This window comes from Podarcis tiliguerta (assembly GCF_965153285.1).
Source record: "Podarcis tiliguerta genome assembly, chromosome: 1".
In the NCBI taxonomy this organism is placed as follows: Eukaryota; Metazoa; Chordata; class Lepidosauria; order Squamata; family Lacertidae; genus Podarcis; species Podarcis tiliguerta.
In genome coordinates, this window is record NC_139534.1 from 2153183 (window position 1) to 2176463 (window position 23281).

The following is a 23281-nucleotide window of genomic DNA, read 5'->3' on the forward strand; positions in this document are numbered from 1 at the left end:
GGGAGGGAAATGAAGAATTAAACACAGAGGCACAAATGCTGATACAACAATCTTTAAAACTAGTAGCCTAGAATAAGATGCCCCTTAAGATCTGTAGCTTTCAGCTGACGTGCCCCCCTATTATATGGTGGTTTAATTAGTTGTTTCCATTCTTAGAACCATTCTTGGTTTGGTTAAAGGAACACACTAATCAGCAGCTGAAAACTAAACTGATTATTTCAGAAATTTTAGCTGCTGCATAAACCAGAGCAAAGCAGACGTATGAATGTGCGCATGGGATGAGCGGTCAGAATATTTAAGGAGGGAGGAATAAGCCCACCATATGGCTGGTTTTTTTTCTTTCCCCCCATTTTTTAATCCAGGTCACAGGGACACAGAAAGCTGCCTTTAGGCAGGAGTCTCTCCCAGCCCTACTGAGAAAGGCCAAGGATTGAACCTGGGACCTTCTGCATGCAAAGCAGGCACTTTACCACTGAGCAACAGGTCTGGTCCTTCCCAGATGGGGCTGGACCAACTTCCAGGGCCCCACGTAGCATGGCCAGTGGTCAGGAGTCATGGGAGTTGCAGCCCAAGGCACCAGGCTGAGGCCACTGGGCATCTAGACTGTTTACATGTACACATGGGGTGCTGTTCCAAGGGGTTTCCTTGTTAATCAGAGACCATATGAGTTCTGTGCATCCGTTTCATGTGGAAATTAACATGTTGGGGGAGAAGATCAGGATTGTTCTTGCTGGCCCTGTGCTCAAACCTGCCTGTGTTCAAGGTGCCATTTGCACAGGGGGCTCCATGCATACCCCATACCCCCCCATTGCGACAGGTGTGAATCACAGTCCAAATGTGCCAATGGAAACTTGAACACATGGACGTTTGATCAGTGGCATCGTTCTGACCCCTCTTCCTATCTACCCCAAATGAATGCATGCACAGAACTTGAGTTTGAGATCAAGCGTCTCTCGATTCATTTCAGAGTGCCCAGTTAGCTGCCCAATACAAACATTCCTCTGCACAGTGGCAAGAGATAAAGAAACAGTTACCTGTTGTTTCATGGGAAATTATCTAGAAAACTGAATAATGTTCTGATATATACAGCCACAGGACTACAAAAAGGCTCTGGGAGTTGTGCATGGAAACCTTGACAGGTATAAAAACCTTCACCAGTGGCAGTACAGGAATCCTGGAAAAATTACAGATGGCTTAGAAATTGGCCAACTTTACCAATATCTGCTCTGTTTTACCCAATTCCTTACTCTGCTCTTATCCATAGGGCAACATGCTCCCTGCTGAGTCAGCACTGCAATGGGCAAATGGAATTATAGAAAGCAATCTTGAGAATCACAGAGATATTTTTCTATGGGCATATTCATCATCATCATCATCATCATCATCCCACCTTTTCCCCAGACTCAAAGCAGCTTACAGATAATATTTTAAAAGCTCCAAACAGTGCAACTGAGATATAAATCACTTTGAACACCTGAAATGTGTTACATAAATGTCAAATATTATTATTCCTTCTATTATGGGTCTGAGCTCTAAGCTGCTGGTGCAAGCATCTTACAGAGAGTTCACTGTGTAATTGCTAAAATGAAAGCAAACTTGACACTGGAAATTAAGAATGCCTGGTGTGCTCTGGGGGCTTTATTCTTGTTTTTTTAAAAATATTGACTGAATGTGATATGCTTTAATAAAAGCTCATCTGAAAATATTTTTCAAACTTCTCTAAAAAAATCATTTTGCCTCTAGTTCATCGCACTGCATTGATCAATAGATCTCTGATGAATTACAGTAGCACCAGTAATTATTCTTGGCTACTGTGAACCCTGAGAAGAGAAGACTCCCTGGAAAAGACCCTGATGTTGGGAAAGATGGAGGGCACAAGGAGAAGGGAATGACAGAGGATGAGATGGTGGGACAGTGTTCTCAAAGCTACCAGCATGAGTTTGACCAAACTGCGGGAGGCAGTGGAAGACAGGAGTGCCTGGCGTGCTCTGGTCCATGGGGTCACGAAGAGTCGGACACAACTAAACGACTAAACAACAACAACACTGTGAACCCTGTTGGGATTTGCTGTGCTAGAGCAGGACATCAAGGTGGCAAATCAAGGAGTAGGAAGGGGGTGGGTACGATTCGGGAGAAACCCTAGTGGAGGGAGAACTTGCAATCCCAGTCTCTCAGAGCTGGGGAATCCATGGCCCCTCCGAAGTTGGGCAAGTCCCAACTTAGCCCCAGCCATCATGGTCAATGGTCTGGGATGGTGAGGGTTTTGGTCCAGCACAACGGGAAGGCTACAGGTTCTTCATCCCTCTTCTAGAACAATCGCTGCAGAAATACAAGGCTGAAAACTAGAAACTAAATAGGTTAAGTTCAGCTGACCATTCTTGTATTCATCACTTCTCTGACAAAGTCCAAGACACTGACTTAGAAGAAAGGGGGGGGGCCCTTGGTGTTCATACACAAGCAGGAAAACAAACTGCATTTCAGGGTAGGGTGATTATTGATTTCTTAATGGATTACTACTGGACAAAATTTACACTCCCGCCAAAAGCATCAATCTTGGGATAATAATTACAAACCTCTCTCAGCGCACTGAGCATCCTGAGGGAAGGGGGGGAAATCTTATTACTATCTGCCGGGAAATGGCTGTGTTTCTATTTCTCCTGTCCCAACCACATTACAGCAACACATCTAAAATATATGCTATTATTATAGGTAAAAAGCTGAAACACATATCTTTGCAAGAAGGTTGCATAAGGAAGGTATCCGGTTGAAAATTTTAGAAGGGTGATCATGTGAACTCATAATTACCCATTAAACAGGGCAAGCATGTCTTTGCCATCTAGTGACACCCACCGCAAGAGATGCTTCTAGGGTTTTTTGCTTAAAAAAGAAGAAGAAAAGTTACAGCCAGGCTTTAACTCTGGTTTCCAGTATCTTCACTCACCTCAACTGTTCTCATATAAGACAGCAAGCACAGAAAAATGTAACACATGTATGATAACAGTTAACACATTTTAATTATGGTCTATACAATCAAGGCATTTAAAGGGCATTTAACCATTAAAATTAGGGGTGTCAACCAATTATGTCAGGTGAGAAAAAGGCACTTTTCTTCTTTTCTCATAATACAGAACTGAGTCGTGCTTAGCCAATGAAATTAACCAGGAGGAGATTCAAGGCAGAAAAAGAAATTAGTTTGTCACACTATGCATAATTAACTTTTGGAATTTTCTGTCACACACAATGGTGATGGCCACTTGCTTAGATTGTTCTGTACTGAGAATAGACAAATTCATGGTGAATACATGGTAACTAAATTAAACCTCCAGATTCAGAGGTAGTCTATCTCTGAATTCCAAATCTGGTGGGCAAAACACTTTTGAGTTCTAGCCTTGCTCTTCTTTCCTTGTGGGCTTTCAAGAAATATATGGCAGGCAAGTGTGGGAAACAACATTTAGAAGATTAATATTCCATTTTTCAATCAAATGATCCCCAAGGTAGTTTTACAATAGACTGTAACAACACACACACACACACACACACACACACACATGCAGACAACAAAAGGCCCTAGCTTTGGATAGGACCAAAGTGTGCTTCCCTTTAGGTCCAGAGAAGATGGTGTTGAGATTAGATGCCTTCACCTGAATCAATAGGGCTATACATTTAAACTCCATTCACTACCTAGTTTTAAACTGAATAAATTATTGTGCTTTTGTTCTGCAAAACCTCAGGAAAGGTCCCTTTTGTGGATGCTGCAGGATGGGGACTGTTTATCTTCATCATCAGAACATTTACAATTAATGGTCCTTATTACAGTACTAAGGACCAAGGATTACAGTTTCAAATTAACAACAACAAAAACCCTCAAGGTTCAATTGTATAGTTCAAGATTCAGATGTAAAAAAAAGTATCTTTCCTGACTAGTGCAGAACCAAATTCAGGACAGGAGGCAGTTTTGCAAAATACTACAATCAATGGGAGCTCCTTTTGTTAATTTTTCAAGGATGGTTAAAAAGCGCTTACATTTTCTGAGAATATCTGATCCCAATACAGGAACCTGTGGCCAAATTCTCATGAGCTTTGTAAAGAAATGAAATCTTTATGATGTACTTTATCTGCATTTTGATGTCATGATTTAAGTTGTAACCTGCCCTGGAATCAGAAAACAATGAAGAGCAGGTTCAAAATATCTTCAGTAACTAAACTATGCACTGGAACAATTTGTATGTTTTATTTCTTTGCTCTCTCATGAACTTGACTTATACAAGTGGTCTTTACACTCCTAAGTACAATTATGTGAAGACTGCAAGTTTGCCTCTGCAATCAGGGGTGTTTGGTTGCAGAACATCTCCTTCACCTTCCACACAGAAGGTCACCTGTGGCTTCTGCTTGCTTTTTGTGCGTGACAAAAGTCATTTTTTCTAATAGCAATCACACATTCTTGACAATCCCTAACTCTAAATGTAACTTCAGAGTCAAAACACACTTCTGTAAATCCCATGGAATATTGCAAAAATTCACACTGCACCATGGCAGAAGGCTAGGCGTGGGGTACTTTTAAAAGGAATAAATTTTCCACAACGAAAGGGGAAATAGGAAGAGCCAGAAATTCTAGCAAGTTAAATTCTATTCAAGTCAGATGGAGAAGGAGCTGGAAGAGAAGAATGAACAATAAAAAGTCTAAGTACCTCAGAAACAAGAAGTCCACAAGAAAGAGATAATTAGATGGTGAAGAAGTTTAAAGCACAATAGAGGAAGGATAATAGTTATCCTCACTGTTTTACTTCTTTTATCACTGCAGAATATGTGCAAGTAATCACTCAAAATGTTAAAGATTAGCACATGATGGATCCAAACAAGTAGGTTAGTAGTGACTTTCAAGAGAGAATATAGACCAGGCGGTGCTTAATTTCCAGAAAAAAGCAATACTGAGGCTCAAGTCACTCTGGAACCTCTTTCCGCTGATCCCCAGTGTGTGAGTCTTCCCTGTTGTTACTCAGCCATGAGAGAAATTGCCTAACTCTGACAGTCATATCTCAGCTCTCTGTACTCAGTGGGGCTTATTTCTGAGTAGACATGTTCTAGATTGTGCTGTTAGTTGACTGCACTGCTCATTTTCTCAAATTCTCAGCATTATTCAGTAACTTTTTACTTGACTTGACTTGTGTCTCCTTACAAAATGGCAGGAAATAAAGTACCAAGAGCCCCTGGGACCCTACAAAAAGCAGAAAGACATTATTTGAACTATCAACCAATAGGCACCTTGCTATAACAGCTCATTTACAGCTGGAAATATATCACATTATCCCAGCTCTACCTACTCTGTAACACCGAGCAAGCTGTCAAAGATAGCGTTACAAAATAGTTATTGTAAGAGATCCCCTTAAGCAGTAAAATTAATTTGACCTATTTTATTACTGAATTATTACTCCCACACAAATTCTGTTCAGTAGATATTTATCAGTGTTGACATTAGTATTCCAGTTAGGCAATCTCCACAGCAGGCAGTCTTCCTTATCAAAGGTGTACTGAGGAAATCTGATGTAAACGCCCCGACACCAGACTAATCACAATTGGGATGAACATACATGCCCTGCGACCCAGATACCACATGCATCATAAATTATACAACCAATACACAAAATATAAAAATGTATATTTTAAAATTGCTCAGTGCATGACTGATTACAAATTTATGTCAGCATTAAAACTTTTGCAGAAACTGACAGTCTTGATGCAGTAATAGCAGAAGAAATGTGGGAAATGAGACGCATATAAGGAGAAAGCACTATGATTACAGAGGGCCTCATGAAGAAGTTCTGCTTTGTTCTACACCCATCCAAAGTTCTATTTTGTGACCATCAAGCCATTCTACAGCAACTACTTGCATATTCCTAAATATACAAAACAAAGTTAAATCCAGATGAAAACAGACACATGACACTGAGAGAAAAATCCAATATGTGCAGAAACATAAACATCATATGGTGCTTTAAATTGTGTGTGTGTGTGTATATATATGTAAGTTTGTGTCCTCCATAGGAAAGATCATATTGCTTGGGTTTTTCAGATTAAAAATTTCAACAGAAACGAGTGACCTCATGGGCCACTTTGACATGGGGGATGCATGCCCTCCTGCCAATCTCCTGATGTCACGATGATATCAGGTGACCCAACTTCAAATCAAAGTTTAGGGCTTCAGGTAGTGTCCAGGAGACCAAGAGCCACCATAACTGCACTCCTTGCCTCCCAGAAAGACCATCATGGCGGAGGGAGCCCCCCCCCCCGGCTCTTTCCATTGGCCAGTAATGGAGCAGCTATTCCAACCTTGCTTTTCTCTTTCTTCCCTACTGATGCTTCCTTTACACCCTGTCTCTTGGATTCTGAGCCCGTAGCCAAGGACCAGCTATCTTTTAACAACTATAGAGAAATTTCTGTACACATATTTCTATACATGTTCTGATAACATGTTATCAATTGTCCTTACTGTTTTAAAAATGTTTGTAAATTTTATTTTAGTTGTATTGTTTTACTGCTTGGGTTTTTTTGAGGCGCTGGGCTCATTTGGACAGAAAGGCAGTGCAGATATTTAATTAGTTTCACACGTGTTCATTCATACATCTGTTCCATATTGTTCCACATCAGCCTGTGGTTTTTCAATGGACAAAAAATTATGTTATTCATTTTATTTTTACAAAGTACATATTTTGTATGCATTGTTACCTAAAATACGCATTCTAGTGCTTTTGAGCAGAGAACTGAATCACAAAATTCAGAGAAGTGCAAAAACTAAAGGATAAATCTGTTCTGGTCCATGTTTCAGCCTGAAAATATAAACCAGGTCAATTTAACAGCAATAGCTCCAAGGATAAGATAGATCCAACCTCCAGTCCTTTCAGTGTCAATCTGATGGCACCAGAGCTCATATTCCATCCCCTGAGCCCTAGCGGGACTCCTCTGCTACCAGACTCCAACAACCGGATCACAGATTCATTGGGAGATCTGGAACAGTGTAAGGAGCCTTCCCAACAGGTTGAAACCCTTTTACGAGCCAGATGCAGCACTCAGGAAGTGAAGTTTCTATCTAGATTATCTTAGCCCAGGCTATAAAGCTCTGGCAGATTCCCCAAGGTATTGCTGAGACAACTTGTATTTTTCTACGTCAGCTGCAGGACCACTAACTTGGTCCTGAGCCAGTATCATAGTCCTTATCCAAGATCCCAACCTGCCCTGCCCTGCAGAGAAATATACAGTGGTACCTCGGGTTACGAACTTAATTCGTTCAGGAGGTCCGTTCTTAACCTGAAACTGTCTTAACCTGAAGCACCACTTTAGCAAATGGGGTCTCCCGCTGCCGCCGCGCCGCCAGCATGAAATTTCTGTTCTCATCCTGAGGTAAAGTTCTTAACCTGAGGTACTACTTCCGGATTAGCGAGTCTGTAACCCAAAGTACCACTGTACATGAAATTATGTCTCCAAGCTTATGCTTTAAAGCCAGGATGTTGCAGGGAAAACTACTAGAAGTTTGCAAAACCAAACTTGCGTCTCTAGCTGAAGGGAAACACCAGGATCGGGAGAGGGGAGGAGCACCTGGGCGTGGGAAGAATTTTGCAACAGCAAAACACGTGTCTGCTCTAAGCTTAAGGAAGATGCCAAAATGGAGAGAGGTCAGTGAAAGGGCTCCATTATGGCTGACAGCTGTGATTTAAAAAGTTAGAGACTGTTTCATTTTGGAAAAGATGACTTATTATAGGTGCCCAGCACATAAGCTCCTGTACCTATTTGTCTGTAATTTGGCAAGAGTCATCTACTTTGCAAGGGCTAGCATGTAGGCAATTTTATCCACTTCAAGCAAAGGTGTGCAAGGGGGAGTTATAGTTATATTTTGACTTTCCAATACAGAAAGGGGAAAAACTGAGCAGATTCCAGCAAATATAATAGCTGCCCTTGTTGGAAAACCATTGCAGATACCCATTTTAAATTTGTCAGGATTCATGCTATCAGAATGTCTGAAAATTTTATCCAGTTCTGCCCCCAAACAATAAATTTAGAGACTTTTCCTTTTTAAAATAAAAAACCAGAATTTAAAAAGGTCCAGTACAAAAGCCCAGACCATATTTGCCAGTAATTTGGCAGGTTTTAACCACCATGATTGCAAATTCGCCAATTTCTGTTGAAAGGAAAAGGGTTATAGACGTCTTTTGATTTCCCAGTAGTGAAGGCGGGGAGAGGAAATTTGGGGAGATGAGTCAAATAGAGCAACCTACGAAGCACCTTGCACTGAGGCAAGTTGTTTTACAAAGCGCTGAATCTGGATCTAAACGGAATCTTGTGGTTGGTGAACACCCCTCCTAATGACATCTTTCACAACCGCACTATAATTTTTATTTTTGCAACTATGTCTGATCATATCTCCACCCCCCACCCCAATAAATGGAAGATTGTTGCAGAGGTCTGAGTATCTTTCTTAGGTAGCCCTTCGGTTGGAGGGACATTCTCAGTGTAGCACTTCTACTGGAGGAACCAGACCATAAGGCTTTTCCCACTGGGAACATTCCATCCTTTCCATTTCAAACATTGCATCTGTATAGTTGTACATGCACTGTGAAAGTTAGGCATGGGCACCCAACTGGAGCACATTAACGCTTGCCGATCAGAAGATCAACATACGAATCCCCGCAACAGGGTGAGCTCCCGTTGCTCGGTCCCTGCTCCTGCCAACCTAGCAGTTCGAAAGCACATCAAAGTGCAAGTAGATAAATAGGTACTGCTCAGGCGGGAAGGTAAACGGCTTTTTTGTGTGCTGCTCTGGTTCACCAGAAGCGGCTTAGTCATGCTGGCCACATGACCCGGAAGCTGTCTGCGGACAAACGTCGGCTCCCTCGGCCAGTAAAGCGAGATGAATGCACAACCCCAGAGTCATCCATGACTGGACTTAACTGTCAGGGGTCCCTTTACCCTCTACCTTTTACTATCACTTTGATACTTGTTCACCCCATTTTGTTGGCACTTTATCTTTTTTTCTTTTCATTTTTTAATAATTTGAAGCTGAGAGCATCTCACGATATCATTCAAGCACAGTAGTACATACCCATGTTGTTGTTGTTTTAAAGTGGCAAACCCCAACTGCCGCTGTATAGACTTCTGCCATTTTAATCATTTATATGGAGGCTCCGCCTTGCCCCTTTTCCAGGGCTTTGATGGACAACCGCTATGTAGAAGTAGATTTATAGCCCAATTCTATTTATGTCTACTCAGAAGTCCAATATTTTTAATATTTTAAATGAGACTTAGGCTGCAATCCCAAGCATAGCATACTTACTAGGATGCAAACCCTTATTAAATGCAGTTAACTACAGTTGTGCAGTGCAACCATATGCATGTCTACTCAGAAGTAACCCTACGGATTTCAGTGAGACCTCACTTCCTGGCAGTGCTGACTCCAGAGGAAGGCAAGGTTGGACATTCAAGACAGGTCGAGGCATCACTATTTCTGCCTTGCATAGAGCATGCAATAAGAACAGAGGCAGTCCATGGGAATTCTGTTTTCATGTTCTTCCAGGTTAGATCTCACTTAAGAGTACTGTGCCTGAACTCCCCTGCCCCCCAGTGAAATCCTGGGGCCAACACCACTCCCATGAGCTTAGGAGTTTTAAGTTCATGTTTAACGAACAGAAGTACAGTTATCCACAGAGCAAGTCATGTTTGCAGCATGGTTTAAGAGGCGTTTCCTCCTTTTTTTACATGAAGACAGGATATAGCAGGGCAGGTGGTGAGACTAACAAAGATATAGCGCTAAGAAGAAAAACTGTGTTAATGTCTCACACCAGATGTAACTGACCTGTAGAAAACTCTATGAACTGAAAACAGAGATACTATACAGTGGTACCTCAGGTTACGTACTTAATTCGTTCTGAAGGTCCATACTTAACCTGAAATTGTTCTTAACCTGAAGTATGTAGTTTTGTCATCCATGAAAATAGTTCAATAAAAACTTTTTTTTTAAGAAGAAAAAAACCTGTTTTAATATTGTTACTAGATTTCCCACTGTAATCAGGACTGCATGCTCAATGGGAGAACCTGAAAGCAGCATGCCCTAGTGAGAAAGAGGCAAGCGTTTATTTGTGTGTGCGCGCGCGTGCATACTATATAATTTCACATCTATTACTAGTAAGCTGTATTTAACAAGCATTACACCCAGTAATGAAATTTGACAAACTTATGGTGTGAGGGAAGAAATAGTCTCAAACAAGTTTTACAACAATGCTGTACAATTACAGTATGCAAATTAAGTGGAATCATGTCATATGCCAATTGGATGAGTCATGTCTGGTGTAAGGATCCTCCAAGGAAGGCATTGCAGATAACTGTATGTTAACTAAATGAGACGCCTTGCCCTTTGGAGACCAATGGGGGCGGCAGGAAATGAATTTAGTAAAGCCATTTTGTAAAAATCAACAGCATGCAGGTTTCTCGCAAGCACCAAAGTCTTACAGGCTGGAAAAAGAGGAGGGAATGTTAGAGGTCTCTCTCATGAACACACACATATCACAGAACACCTGAGTGCCAAAAATAAACAAGGTACTGAAATGGCACCAACCACAAGGGTTATAGTGAATGTGTGCAGCATCGGCACTGGTGTGGACAGAACATAGCAGTACAGTGGTACCTCGGGTTACATACGCTTCAGGTTACAGACTCTGCTAACCCAGAAATAGTGCTTCATGTTAAGAACAGAAATTGTGCTCCGGTGGCGCGGCAGCAGCAGGAGGCCCCATTAGCTAAAGTGGTGCTTCAGGTTAAGAACAGCTTCAGGTTAAGAACGGACCTCCGGAACGAATTAAGTACTTAACCCGAGGTACCACTGTATTTGTGCATTTTTAAAGGGCAAGAATCCAAATATTGGAGAAAATTCACTTATCGCTTAGAGTACTGACTGGGTAGAGCTAGGAGCCACCCATTGGGAAGAAGTCCAAGCTTGAGGTGGTTGATGTCTGTTTATTCACACGCTGAGACAATGAAGAGGCTACATTTCACAACAACACGGTGCCTGCAGGCGAAGAGGGCCAAATAATGCCCCCAGCCTTGCTATATTTCTTTGCTTCAGGAACTCCCCCCATCCCATAGCATGGCTCACTTCTGGTCTAAGGGCAGGTGTGTGAGAAACAAAGATGGCTGCCTAAGGTGCCAAAGGAAGCTGTTTAAAAAGCTGAATGAACAGCAAGCTAGCTGGTATTCCTCCAGGTGATTGAAGAGGGTGTGGGAGAAACTGACAGGATGACTGTTATGCACACATGCGGGAGGAGAGGGTGTGACAGGTTGTGCTTTATTACAAAGCAATCTTCCCCAAAAAGCCATTAATGTGAATATAATAGTTCTGCCGCAGATTAACCAATGATTCAACTCCACCCTCATTGTAACCTTCAGCAAGAGTGGTCTAACAACTACGTAACTGGCACGTACAGAAGTCTTCCGAGGGCTCTGTATACTTTGCATACTCACAGGAACACCACCCAAGAATGGAACCTCTTCCCTTCGGCAGGGAAGGCCCAGAGCTCAGAGGTAGAGCCCGGAAGGTGGTTTGCATGCAAAAAGCCCACACTCCAGTTGCAGGATCTCAGGTGCCACAGCTGGGAAGGACTGAGACCTTGGAGACCTGCTACCAGTTGCTACTGTGCTGTTTTGGACCATGGCCTAGCTCAGTTTAAAGAAATGTTAAATTTCAGCATTTTTCTTTTTTTAAAAAGTAGAGGGAGCCCCAAACCTTTATTCTTTGTTTCTGCAGGAGAATTGATGGAAAGTATGTAAGGATTATCTCATGGAAGTTGATAGCCAATGGCCAGATTATAGCAACCACACAGAAGCATCTCCAAAACGCTCCATGTGCCGGCTGACTCCAAAAGGCAAGCAGTTCCAGCACAGGGACTCACAATGCAAAATAAGGTCATTTTCACCACACTCCTGCAAAACAGTGGAGAGCCACTGCATGTCTTTTGCCATATGGAGAAAGCCACCAGACACAGCAATGTAGCATCTGTAAAACAACCTGCTGGCTCTCAGAAGTTAGAAAGTAGATAGATGGTGGTCCAGAATGGCACTTTAATTCACAATTCTACATCCTCCCCCCGCCCTACCAAGTATTTCCTCTTCTCTGTTTTGAAAACCCTGCACTGGAAACCTCAAACTACTGTTAAATTGCACCGATTTTTCCCCTGGAACAGCATTATTCTGAGTTTCAACCATTTAGATTGGAGGCACCACTACAGTTCTGCCAGAGGTGTTGCCTGATGGGAGGTAAGACCTGAATGGTTCTCAGTTATTGCAAGTGCCTTTCCCCTGTGGACGTGAAGGCTACCTGCAGAGCTGGAGTCAGGGCCCTGTGTACTCTGCAGGTGTGGGTGAGCGAAACTATGGTTTAGCATGAATGAGCAAGCACTCTGGCACCAGGAGCAAAAATCACAGCCGCTTCCTTCCACCAAAGCTCCAGCTACCAGGAGCAAAGCTATGATTTGGCTCAGGCTTGCATGTGAATGAAGTGTGGCAGTTGCACTGGGCTATCATTTGTTTTCCCATTAAAGAATGTCACTGGGAAGATGCTACAGCCTCATGTTGTGTCACTGATAGAAGAACAAGGAAAATGGCAAGTCAGCTGGACTGCGGGTTGCAGTTTTGCTGCTTCAAGGGGTGACAGAGCTTCTAGATTTGAAGAACAAAATTTTAAAACCACTGCCACCACATAGACTTAAGCTACATCTTCCCCCACCCACCCTCCAACGGTTTTGGGGTTTTTCAGTCTTCCGTCCTCCAACCCCCACTCCTTTGCTTTCCGTGCCATTATTTTTTTTTCAGAAATCAGAACTGAACACTTCAGCTCAGTTCTAGAAAAAAACATTTTGATATATAGATAAATATATCTATATAGATAGATAGATAGATAGATAGGTAGATATATAGATATATATATAGATTTTGTCCAAATTGATCAGAACAACCTTGCAAAATACTTATTCCATTATAGATATTTTATAGTTCATACAAAATCTAACAGTACCCTGGCATTTCAATCAACATTATCCAATATGTTTTGCAATAAAATAGAGGATTCATAGTACACATGCAAACATAGCTTATAACTAATTAAAGTTTGCAAACAGACATTTACAACCAATTAAAGTTGTCAATATTAAACAAAGTGCCAAATAAAATAGGAAAGATGGGCAATAGATTGGAAAAAATGGATCATGGCTCTTAAGACCCACAGTACGCACCAAATAAAAACAGCTTTGTTGTATTATTGTGCAGTTAACTAATGGCCGGGAAAGGATTTACATATTTAATTATTTTTCCAAAGTTGGAATGGATGAAGTCTTTTTAAAGCCAGCATGTTCCAAAAAGGCAGAACCCCAGATGAAAACAGATGAAATGGCATTAGTTGAGGCCACTGAAGCAGAAAGCTTGTGTCTGGACTGTACCACTTTAGATGACAGGTGGAAGCTCACATGACTACACTCTCTTCCATTCCAAAACATTCCCTGCACATGGGGAAATAGTATGTTAAGGGGCACGAAGTTTTCTATGCACTGGGGATTTTGATGTGGAGGACCATTCAGTCATGTGACTCTCCACCTGCAGTTTGAAGTGGTACAGCCCAGATCCAGGCTCAGCCCCTCAATGAGATCCAGGCCAAGGCACCAAGAGGGGAACTGGTACACCTGATAACTGCTACAGCAAAGCAAAGAGCATCAACTGACCCAAAATCACCAAGACAAGTCACAAGCTACACTAGTCACAAACTAATCTGACCTGGGAAAACATTCTTTCCCATAATACAATACAGTCATCATTTACAACATGAGGGAGGGTGAACAATCTTCTCTAAGCTTAAGAAACATTGCTCCAAACCTCCTACTGTCCACTCTCAACAGCAGTGTTAGAAACTCAGATATACGAGCTAGGCACCAAATGGCTCCTTAAACCAAGGCTGCAGTTGCCAAAACAGAATGGAGCCACTGCAACCCAGTGCCTCTGACATCCATCCCACAGAGTCCGTCCAAAAGGAGACCATGGTATTGAGAGCCACAGAGTGACTGAGCAGAAGTAACAGGGTCACACTCCCCCGTCTCTCTCCCAATGAAGGTCATCCATCAAGGCGCCCATGGCTAATTCAGTTCCAAAACCTGATCGGAATACAGGTGGATCAGTCTCATTCAGGAATACCTGCCACTGTGTCACAACCCTCCTCTCCACCATCCTGCCAGTTTAGTTGCTTCGAAGGGTGATGTTCCAGACATGTACATCTATCTGTGGATTTGCGTGTAAAGTACCATATTGGATACCACAAAGAGGAGGAAATGTTAGAGGTCTCTCTCATGAACACACACATATCACAGAACACCTGAGTGCCAAAAATAAACAAGGTACTGAAATGGCACCAACCACAAGGGTTATAGTGAATGTGTGCAGCATCGGCACTGGTGTGGACAGAACATAGCATCACACAAACAGTGCCCTCCTGTTACACCAGCATTGCACAGCAGCTCAGTCAATATGGTGAATCTTCTACAGTGCACCACTGCCAGTCTTAATGGATGCATGAATGGCAGAAAGCGAGGGACTACTACCATTCAGAGTTTTAATAATGCCTACTCCCTTTACTTGGAGTGTGTTACAGCCTTACACCCACTTCCTGAAGTTACTTTAAAAGGCAGTCTCCTTGTGGCTACTTTCTGGGCACAAATTCTGAAGGGAATTGGAATCAGCATTCACTGGTCCTAGACCCCAAATTGTTTCTTCTCACAATTTTATCAGGAATTAACACCAACCTCCCTCTGCAAAATTACCTTTGGTATTTTTCCTTTTAGTTGCAACTAGACTGACAGTAACACAGGGATAGAAGCATGTTTCTGTTGTTACCATGAACAGCTGGGAAGCTTTGTTCCTAGTCGCTTCTGAAAAATTGACCCATCATCTTAAGGTTCTGAAGGGGACTGCTAAACTAATGGAATTTGCTGCCACTTAAAGGCTATGGACAAGCAACATATGAAGCCACTTATACCTGTGAAGTATGACTTCATTTGGCAACCAATGACATATGACTTTGTTTGTCTGGTCGGCCCAAACCATGCCCTGCTACACCCGACCCGGATTAACAAGACAACGTCCCTCCGTTTCGTTCATTGCCTTATGACTCCCTCGCTGCTTTATTCTCACCATTCCAGTGACTGGTGTTTTTTTCCCCTTAAGTACTGGTGTTTTTTCCCCCTTAAGTACATTCAGAGTTATTGTATTGCAACTTACTACATTCAGAGTTATTGTATTGCAACTTACTACTGCCGTTGTCCTTTCTACGTCTTAATAATAAAAGTTTAAAAAGGCAGCCTAGAATTCTCTTAAATAGATAAATCACATGGGTGAGCACCTGAGTCTCACCCATGTCTCACCCGCCCTTCCCCTTGGGTACAGGGCAAAAGGCATACTTTTGGGATAGCAGTATGGGTCTAGGGCAGGCATAGGCAAACTCGGCCCTCCAGATGTTTTGAGCCTACAATTCTCATCATCCCTGGTCCTGCTAGGGATGATGGGAGTTGTAGTCCCAAAACATCTGGAGGGCTGAGTTTGCCTATGCCTGGTCTAGGGCAAGGAGAGGTCAGTTACAGAGTTACAGTTACAGAGGCAGGCTAGGCAGCTGCCTAGGACACCTGCCATGCAAACAGGAGAGTGCCAAATCTTCATGTAGAGCACGGCTGGTTCCCCTCGGAAGCAGGGAATGTGCCCCAAAACCCTTTTGCAACATCACAGTGGCTCACACTGCCAAGAGGGCTTGAAGCTGGATAAAAGTGCCTATTCACTAAATTTGTTTCTCAGCACTCACTTATAAAACTTTCAAGATGGTATTCAAATTGATCATCCACCAAAGAATACACAGTGTTTTTCTCTTTCTCTCTCGGAGACACATATTGCACAGTATATATAATATTGTTAGTTAGTAGACACAATCTCATGTTGCAAATATCACTGCTCTCTTGGCTTGATCTATAATCTATGTATGCTATATGTAATTATAGATGTGGTAATGAAAAGATGAAACTGACATCTACGCAACATGTGCCAAAAATATTTGACCTGCAACCTTTTGGAAGCAAACCTGAAATCATTAGTAGTTTAGCCAAGTCTTACTCACCTGGAATTGCCACAGGCTAATAAATATGAAGGGAAAAAACCCTCTCTCCCAAGCATGTAATTTTACTAGAGTTGGGTGAGAGTGGCTTGTTTCGAAAGCAGTTGTTTCTCTCCTCTGTCTGGTACATACACTGTTTACGGTACACAAAAAAGCCAAGAAAATTGCCTGTTATGGGCTTCTTCCTTGTTTCAACTGGATACAAATACAGCCAGACTGAGGCAAGGGGTGCAGTCCTAAATTGATCTGTTCAGGAAAGCCACAGTGGAAAAGCTTCTATTATTCTTTGGAGGAACAAGTCCCAGAAGAGTAACAGAATCAATACTGTTGATTTCGGGGTGGGGGTGGGCATTAGATAAGGAAAAACAGCTCTATATAGCATTTAGTCTTCTATTAAAGTTAAAAAGTTAAGCTCTCAGTCCCACACACATTAGTGCGGGACCCAAGTAGGGCTCCCAGACTCTGAACTTTCCTTTTTCCCCCAAAGGAAGTCTCCAGCCCTCCTGGAAAGAAAGTCATGAAGCAAAATGTGCAGGAACCTTCCTAAGTGATTTCTGTGAAATGAGCAAGCCAGGCTGCTCCCGGGGTGATGGATGAGTGATTTGTTTGGACACCAGCCAATAGGAATCTCTGGATTCCTCAAGAGTTGCTGTATTCCCCTCTCCTTGATGCACTTATTTTCTCATATGGAAATATGATCATGGGCAAAGCTTCATCATGACTGTTATGCCAACACCCCCACCATGGCAGCCATTTTGTGACTGGTGCCCCCAGAACTCTCTCAAAATTCAAATCCACCCCAACCGTTCAATCCAAAATGTTTGGCAACTCTTGTATTAATGCAACATACCAGCATGAGACAGCCTTTCAGCACAGGACTAAGTTGCCAACACAGGTCAGAAATGCAACAAGCACAAAGACGTTTCTGTTGCCTTCAAGTGCATGAAATGCTGCATAGGAAACAGCCCAAATCCATAAGCCCATCCATACCAGGTGAGCCTAATGATCCAAATATGAATGCCTGAGAAAGTTTTAACCCCACCACTATTGCCTGTTGCCTAGGTCCAGATTCCAGAAACTAGGGCTGGGCAAATATACATATATAGAATCCAAAACCAGTTTGAAGTCCATATCATGATCTCAATTTCATAATGTTTGGCCTGATGATGATGATGATGATGTGTGTGTGTGTGTTATGCAAAAATCTTGATGCAAGAAAAACCGTGAAGGCAGCCAGTGCCTCCACATAGTTCCATCCTTATTTCAGACATTGTGATTAATCAATATATTGTGATATTTAGCTGGATATATATCACAATGTTGAAAACCACATATCGTCCAGTCCTGCCAGCAACACAATGTATCAGAATGTATCGTTGTATCGATGTATCATGCATCAAAATGCACTCAGCAAGCATCCTGTCTTCTAGTATCTTGATAGTTTTACATGTCATTATATTTTGTTTTAAACATATTTTGGGAGAAAGTAGGATACAATTTCAAACAATTCATTTCTTTGTTGAGAAAACAAAAATAGCAGCAGCAAAGAAGCCAGTTGAAGGACTCTCTGGAGGTTTCTGTGGAGACCTTGCTTCAGATGGAACAGATTTTTAGGGATCTGACAGGCATACACAAGCCCTGCCACCTAGATTCACAGAATTGTAGAGTTGGAAGGGGCTCTGAGGATCATCTAGTCCAACCCCCTGCAATGCAGGAATATGCAGCTGTCCCACATGGAGATCGAACTGCAACCTTGGTGTTATCAGCACCACACTCTAACCAGCTGAGCTATCCAGGGCATCTTCTCCAAAGAAAATGCAGAAGATCTATTGAAATAACAATGGGAGAAAGAAAGTACCTACAGTAAACCCTGCAGAGAACCCCAGTCACAACTTGGTTGCAATTACATTTCTACTGAACAGGAACAGAGCACGTGTCCTGCAGATGTGAGGTCCCAGTTCAATTCCCAACACCCTCCAGGTAACAGAGCTGGAAAACCCCCTGGCCAGAGGATGTGGAGAGCTGTTGCCAGAAGACAAGACTGATCTAGATGGATCAACAATCTCACAACAAGGAAGCTCTTCTTTTCATAGAACCTACCAAAAATAAGTAACAAAGTCCATAGGTTCAAACAAAATTTTTTTTTGCAAAATATACAGGAACTGTTCTGTCACCGCTGCTTAAAAACTTGACTCAAAATGTATTTCAATGTACCAAGCACCTCATCTAAAGATTTTTCATAAAATAAATGACAGATTTAATTAAAACCACATACGAAGCCCTGCCCACACATTTTGGGGCTATCCACTCCCACAGAGAACTGGTGTACTGGGCACGTGTGCACACAGACACACACCAATACACACTCTCACACACACAAATATGCTTCTTTCATCAGAACACCAATCCATGGATACAAATTGCTGTTGATAAACCTGAAGAAGTTACAAGTGCTCAGAGCTTTAGAAACTGGTGGCCCTTTCTATCTCCTCATCACAGGAGGCCACAGGGTTCTGTCTTGGGCCCAGTCTTATTCAACATCTTTATCAACGACTTGGATGATGGACTCAAGGGCATCCTTATCAAATTTGCAGATGACACCAAACTTGGAGGGAGGGGTGGCTAACACCCCAGGGGACAGGATCACACTTCAAAACGACCTTGACAGATTAGAGAACTGGGCCAAAACAAACAAGATGAATTTTAACAGGGAGAAATGTAAAGTATTACACTTGCGCAAAAAAATGAGAGGCACAAATACAAGATGGGTGACACCTGGCTTGAGAGCAGTACATGTGAAAAGGATCTAGGAGTCTTGGTTGACCACAAACTTGACATGAGCCAACAGTGTGACGCGGCAGCTAAAAAAGCCAATGCAATTCTGGGCTGCATCAATAGGAGTATAGCATCTAGATCAAGGGAAGTAATAGTGCCACTGTATTCTGCTCTGGTTAGACCTCACCTGGAGTACTGTGTCCAGTTCTGGGCACCACAGTTCAAGAAGGACACTGACAAACTGGAACGTGTCCAGAGGAGGGCAACCAAAATGGTCAAAGGCCTGGAAACGATGCCTTATGAGGAACGGCTAAGGGAGCTGGGCATGTTTAGCCTGGAGAAGAGGAGGTTAAGGGGTGATATGATAGCCATGTTCAAATATATAAAAGGATGTCACATAGAGGAGAGAGGAAGGTTGTTTTCTGCTGCTCCAGAGAAGCGGACACGGAGCAATGGATCCAAACTACAAGAAAGAAGATTCCACCTAAACGTTAGGAAGAACTTCCTGACAGTAAGAGCTGTTTGACAGTGGAATTTGCTGCCAAGGAGTGTAGTGGAGTCTCCTTCTTTGGAGGTCTTTAAGCAGAGGCTTGACAACCATATGTCAGGAGTGCTCTGATGGTGTTTCCTGCTTGGCAGGGGGTTGGACTCGATGGCCCTTGTGGTCTCTTCCAGCTCTATGATTCTATGATTCTAGGTATTCTCCACTTCAATGGCCCCTCCTGAACTCCATCCCCTTGGCCTTTCCCCTGCCGCATAAACTGAGCCCCTGGTGCCAATGGTAGTGAAAATGCAGACGTGGGAATTCAAAAGATATGTGGTGCTGCTGTGCACACAGCACCCTCTGCATGTTCCACACTGTCAACGGGATCCCTGGTGCAGGTGGCTGGGGCACCTGGGATCAGTGGAAAATTCTAGTGAAGGTCTCAGAATAAACTGCTTTGAGGTTCAAACCCCAAGTCCTCTGTATTCAGGCAAAAGCCCTGCTGCTTGGCAACAGAATTGGGTCTGTATTCACAGGCCAAGTCAGAGGCACAAAGATCTACCCCCCCCCCCGCCATCCACCATCCTGGAACAGCCATCTATTTTAAATCTAGACAAAATTATGCATTGTACTTGCTGGTTTGGGTTAACAGGGTAGCACAGGGTAACAGTTGAATTTAGATGATAACATTCTATGAAAGAGCAACTGCCCGATTTCAATATGTTCATTTTCACCCAACAATTAAAAGTGTACTCTTCTCTTCTGCATGCCTACTCAGAAGCTAGTCTCACTGAGTTCAGTGAAGCTTACTCTCAAGTAAGTGTTCACTGAACTGCAGCCTAATTTGGGCAAGCATTCCTGTTGACATAATAAAACAGGAGTTTTCTTTCTCATCATTGATAAAAAAAGAAAGAAAAAAAATGAAGGAAGTGAGCAGTAAAGTTTCATAGCTCAATAAAATGCATATCTGAACTCCAATTCCACAGGTTTGGAAATGTCTAAATGTCTGAATTATGAGAAGCTACCATATAAAGTTCAGTTCAGAGTACTAGCAATCGTATTCTTTTGCAACGTATATATAATAATTGGATATTTCATAGTAACTCTCAATTTAAAAGGCTCATAAAACCTGTGTTTTACTCATAACCTCCCGGAGGACAGGAGAAAAGCCTGAGTGTAACTCCTTCCTCTCAGCCAGGGGTGATATGAAGATCATACTTTATTATTGCAACAAGTTCATTCTTAAAGCTTCACCTTCCTAGCAGAGCATTATTTGCAAAAAATAAAAATCCACTTTGCAGGAATCCCCAAGCAAATGCACAGTAAGAGTGGGCAGATGGAAAACAAAGTTGTAAATTCAAGTTTCTCAGTTTTAGAGGTCCATTAAGACATTCCAATCAACATCAAAAGCAACCCACAATCCTTAAAAAAATAAAATCATCTCATGCAATTACATCCAGTGGATATTTAATACTCTAAAGGTATGGAGTGTTCGCAAACTTAAAGCAGTCTTGAAACACCTTATTTCCCTCAAAGAATTATGGGCACTGCTGTTTATCCCTCAGAGAATTACAATTCCCAGCAGCTCTTAATAAACTACAGCGCCCAGAATTCTTTGAGGGCAGAGGGAAATGTGCTTCCAATGTGCTTTAAAGGCATAGTGTGTATGAAGCAAGAGTCTAAGTTAAAAAGTTTAAAGTGGTTCAACAATTAGAAAGCTATTACAAATAATACCAATTCAGAGGCAGTGAGAGGAAGACAGAACAGCCACAGAGAATAGGGTTGGGGGTTTGTCAAGCCTTCAGTCATTCAGCTCACTGAATATAGCTTTAGAATATTCTTGGCTCTTTGTCTTCATTTTGCCTTTGCTTTGGAATAATGCCTAAATACTGTTTCGATCACAAAAGAAACTAGCAAAGCCTCGGTTTTTCCTACCTGGTCAGAAAAGTACTAGCCCCCCCCCCCCCCCAGATAACTGAGACTGGCAATCAAGCTCAGATTTAGACAAGACATTAGCATGAACTACAACAAATCCGTCCTGTCCTCTCTTCTTGCATTTGCAAACTACGTAGATCGAACAAGATTGATAAACCTGCTAGGCAAAAGCTGTATGAAAGGTGACTTACTGCTTGTCATGTGACTTGGTGAGGTATGCTGCCCATTGGGTGTGCTTGAGGTGAGGTCAATTGCCATATTGGAGTGATCCCTTTCGGGCGAAAGTTCATTGTCACCTATTCCATAGAAGAAAACCTTCTATCAGCTTCACAGAGGAAAATTGACATTTGTGTTCAAGTAAGAACATGTGCTTGCGAAGGGGAGGGGAGATTATATTTGAAAGCTCAGTTCCCAGCATGATTAGATTCTTCCACAGCTTAGGAAGGGTCATTTTCTGCGGCAAAATATATTAGCTGCTGCTCTGGGACAGATATCACTCTGTACGCACACACCTTTTCATGTCATACTCAGTTACTTGACTTTGAATAGTATGTATAATTTTAAAAGCAGAATATGTCATCCCACAGGGAAGCATTAAAAACATACAGAGTGCAAACATGAAAAAGTTACAGTCCACCCTGTTTCCCTTCAATATATGCAGTTACACTGAAGTGCCCAATACTGTATTTAGTATTAAGAGTCACTCAACCCATGCTGTCTTAAAACAATGAATTCAATAAGAAGACAAAGAACATTGTGGCCCCCAAGCAGCAAAAGGCACGAAAGAAAATAAAAGCAATACTTACATGGCATGTATCCATCAGTAGCCTCTGCTTCCATAGTCAAAGTGCAGTGCTGCAAGGCAAAAAGTACACTGTCAAAGTTGCCCTCGCTCTGTCAGTTATTAAACATCTGGGCTCCTAAGCCATTTGCCCATTTTCTCCTGCTGCTGCTGTTATCGATTTAATCAGTGTTTGAGCAGCACAAGTGTCTCTGCCTAGGATCTTCCTGCAGGCATCCAAGTGTTGAGGCAGGTAGAAAACTTTAAATGCCAGAAACAACCCTGTGCAGAAGAAAGAAAGTGGGAGGGAAACAGACACACACCTGAATCACCGTTTCCCTGTTACTAAAGAAGTCCTGTTTGTGTCGGGTGTATTTCAACGAAGATGCCAATGCTTTATCAGTAAACAGCCTCCTATTCTTCAGTCCACAGTGTACTTGCTAGTAAGTCTGACTGAACTCAGGGGGCTTAACTGCCAAGTGAGAACTTTGGGATATTGAGCTGAACGTCTTGTGGGATGCCGGCACCGCAAGGTTTCTTGCACCGCAGTTGTTCCGTGGTGTCCTCGGCTTCAGAACAAGTAGGTGAGTCCATACTTTTTAAAAGCAGAGTTGCAGCAACTATTTTACCCAGGGTCCAGTTCATTCTGACTTATCTATTCTAGCCAACCCTGGAGCCCCTTCCAAAATACTTTCAGACCACATGCTCTATACTGTAGTAATCTCAAAAAGTTTCTTGAAGCACTTTACTAGCAGAGAACAAGCTATTACTTTCCAGAAACCTAAGTCACTGTATTAGATGACTCCCACTAGCTCAAGACTTGATTAAAAATAAAATGAAATGAAAAGGTTGGTCATCATCACCATATCATTTTAAGAGGAAACTTTAAAATGAAGGGGTGTGTGGAAATAATGGCAAAAGAAGAGTTTCAATTTTTCCTCTCAGTCCCCAGCTCCCTTTTGCCTTTAGTTTCAAAACTCTTGCTACACCAAGCAGTTAAATTATTCACAATGAGCCATTTCTGTATTGATCGCCAAGTATATTTAGACCCAGCTCCTGGAATTTCTCCATTACTTACTGGAAAACAGGCAGCTTCATTTCTTGTCTCCTAAACCACTTCCCTTCACCT

The 23281-nt window shown here is 42.3% G+C and overlaps 1 protein-coding gene across 8 annotated transcripts in view; it reads right to left on the reverse strand.

Annotated features, from left to right (window-relative positions):
- The window catches only part of IKZF2 (IKAROS family zinc finger 2), a 99902-nt gene that overhangs the window by 74578 nt on the left and 2043 nt on the right, over positions 1 to 23281 (reverse strand). For all 8 annotated transcript variants that reach the window (XM_083399973.1, XM_083399971.1, XM_083399967.1 and 5 more), the window contains exons 2-3: positions 22178 to 22226; positions 21563 to 21667 (exon numbers count right to left, since the gene is read on the reverse strand). In XM_083399973.1, coding sequence (XP_083256099.1) covers positions 21563 to 21667; positions 22178 to 22211 — 139 coding nt within the window. In that variant the 5' untranslated portion in view covers positions 22212 to 22226. The remainder of the gene's footprint in view (positions 1 to 21562; positions 21668 to 22177; positions 22227 to 23281) is intronic.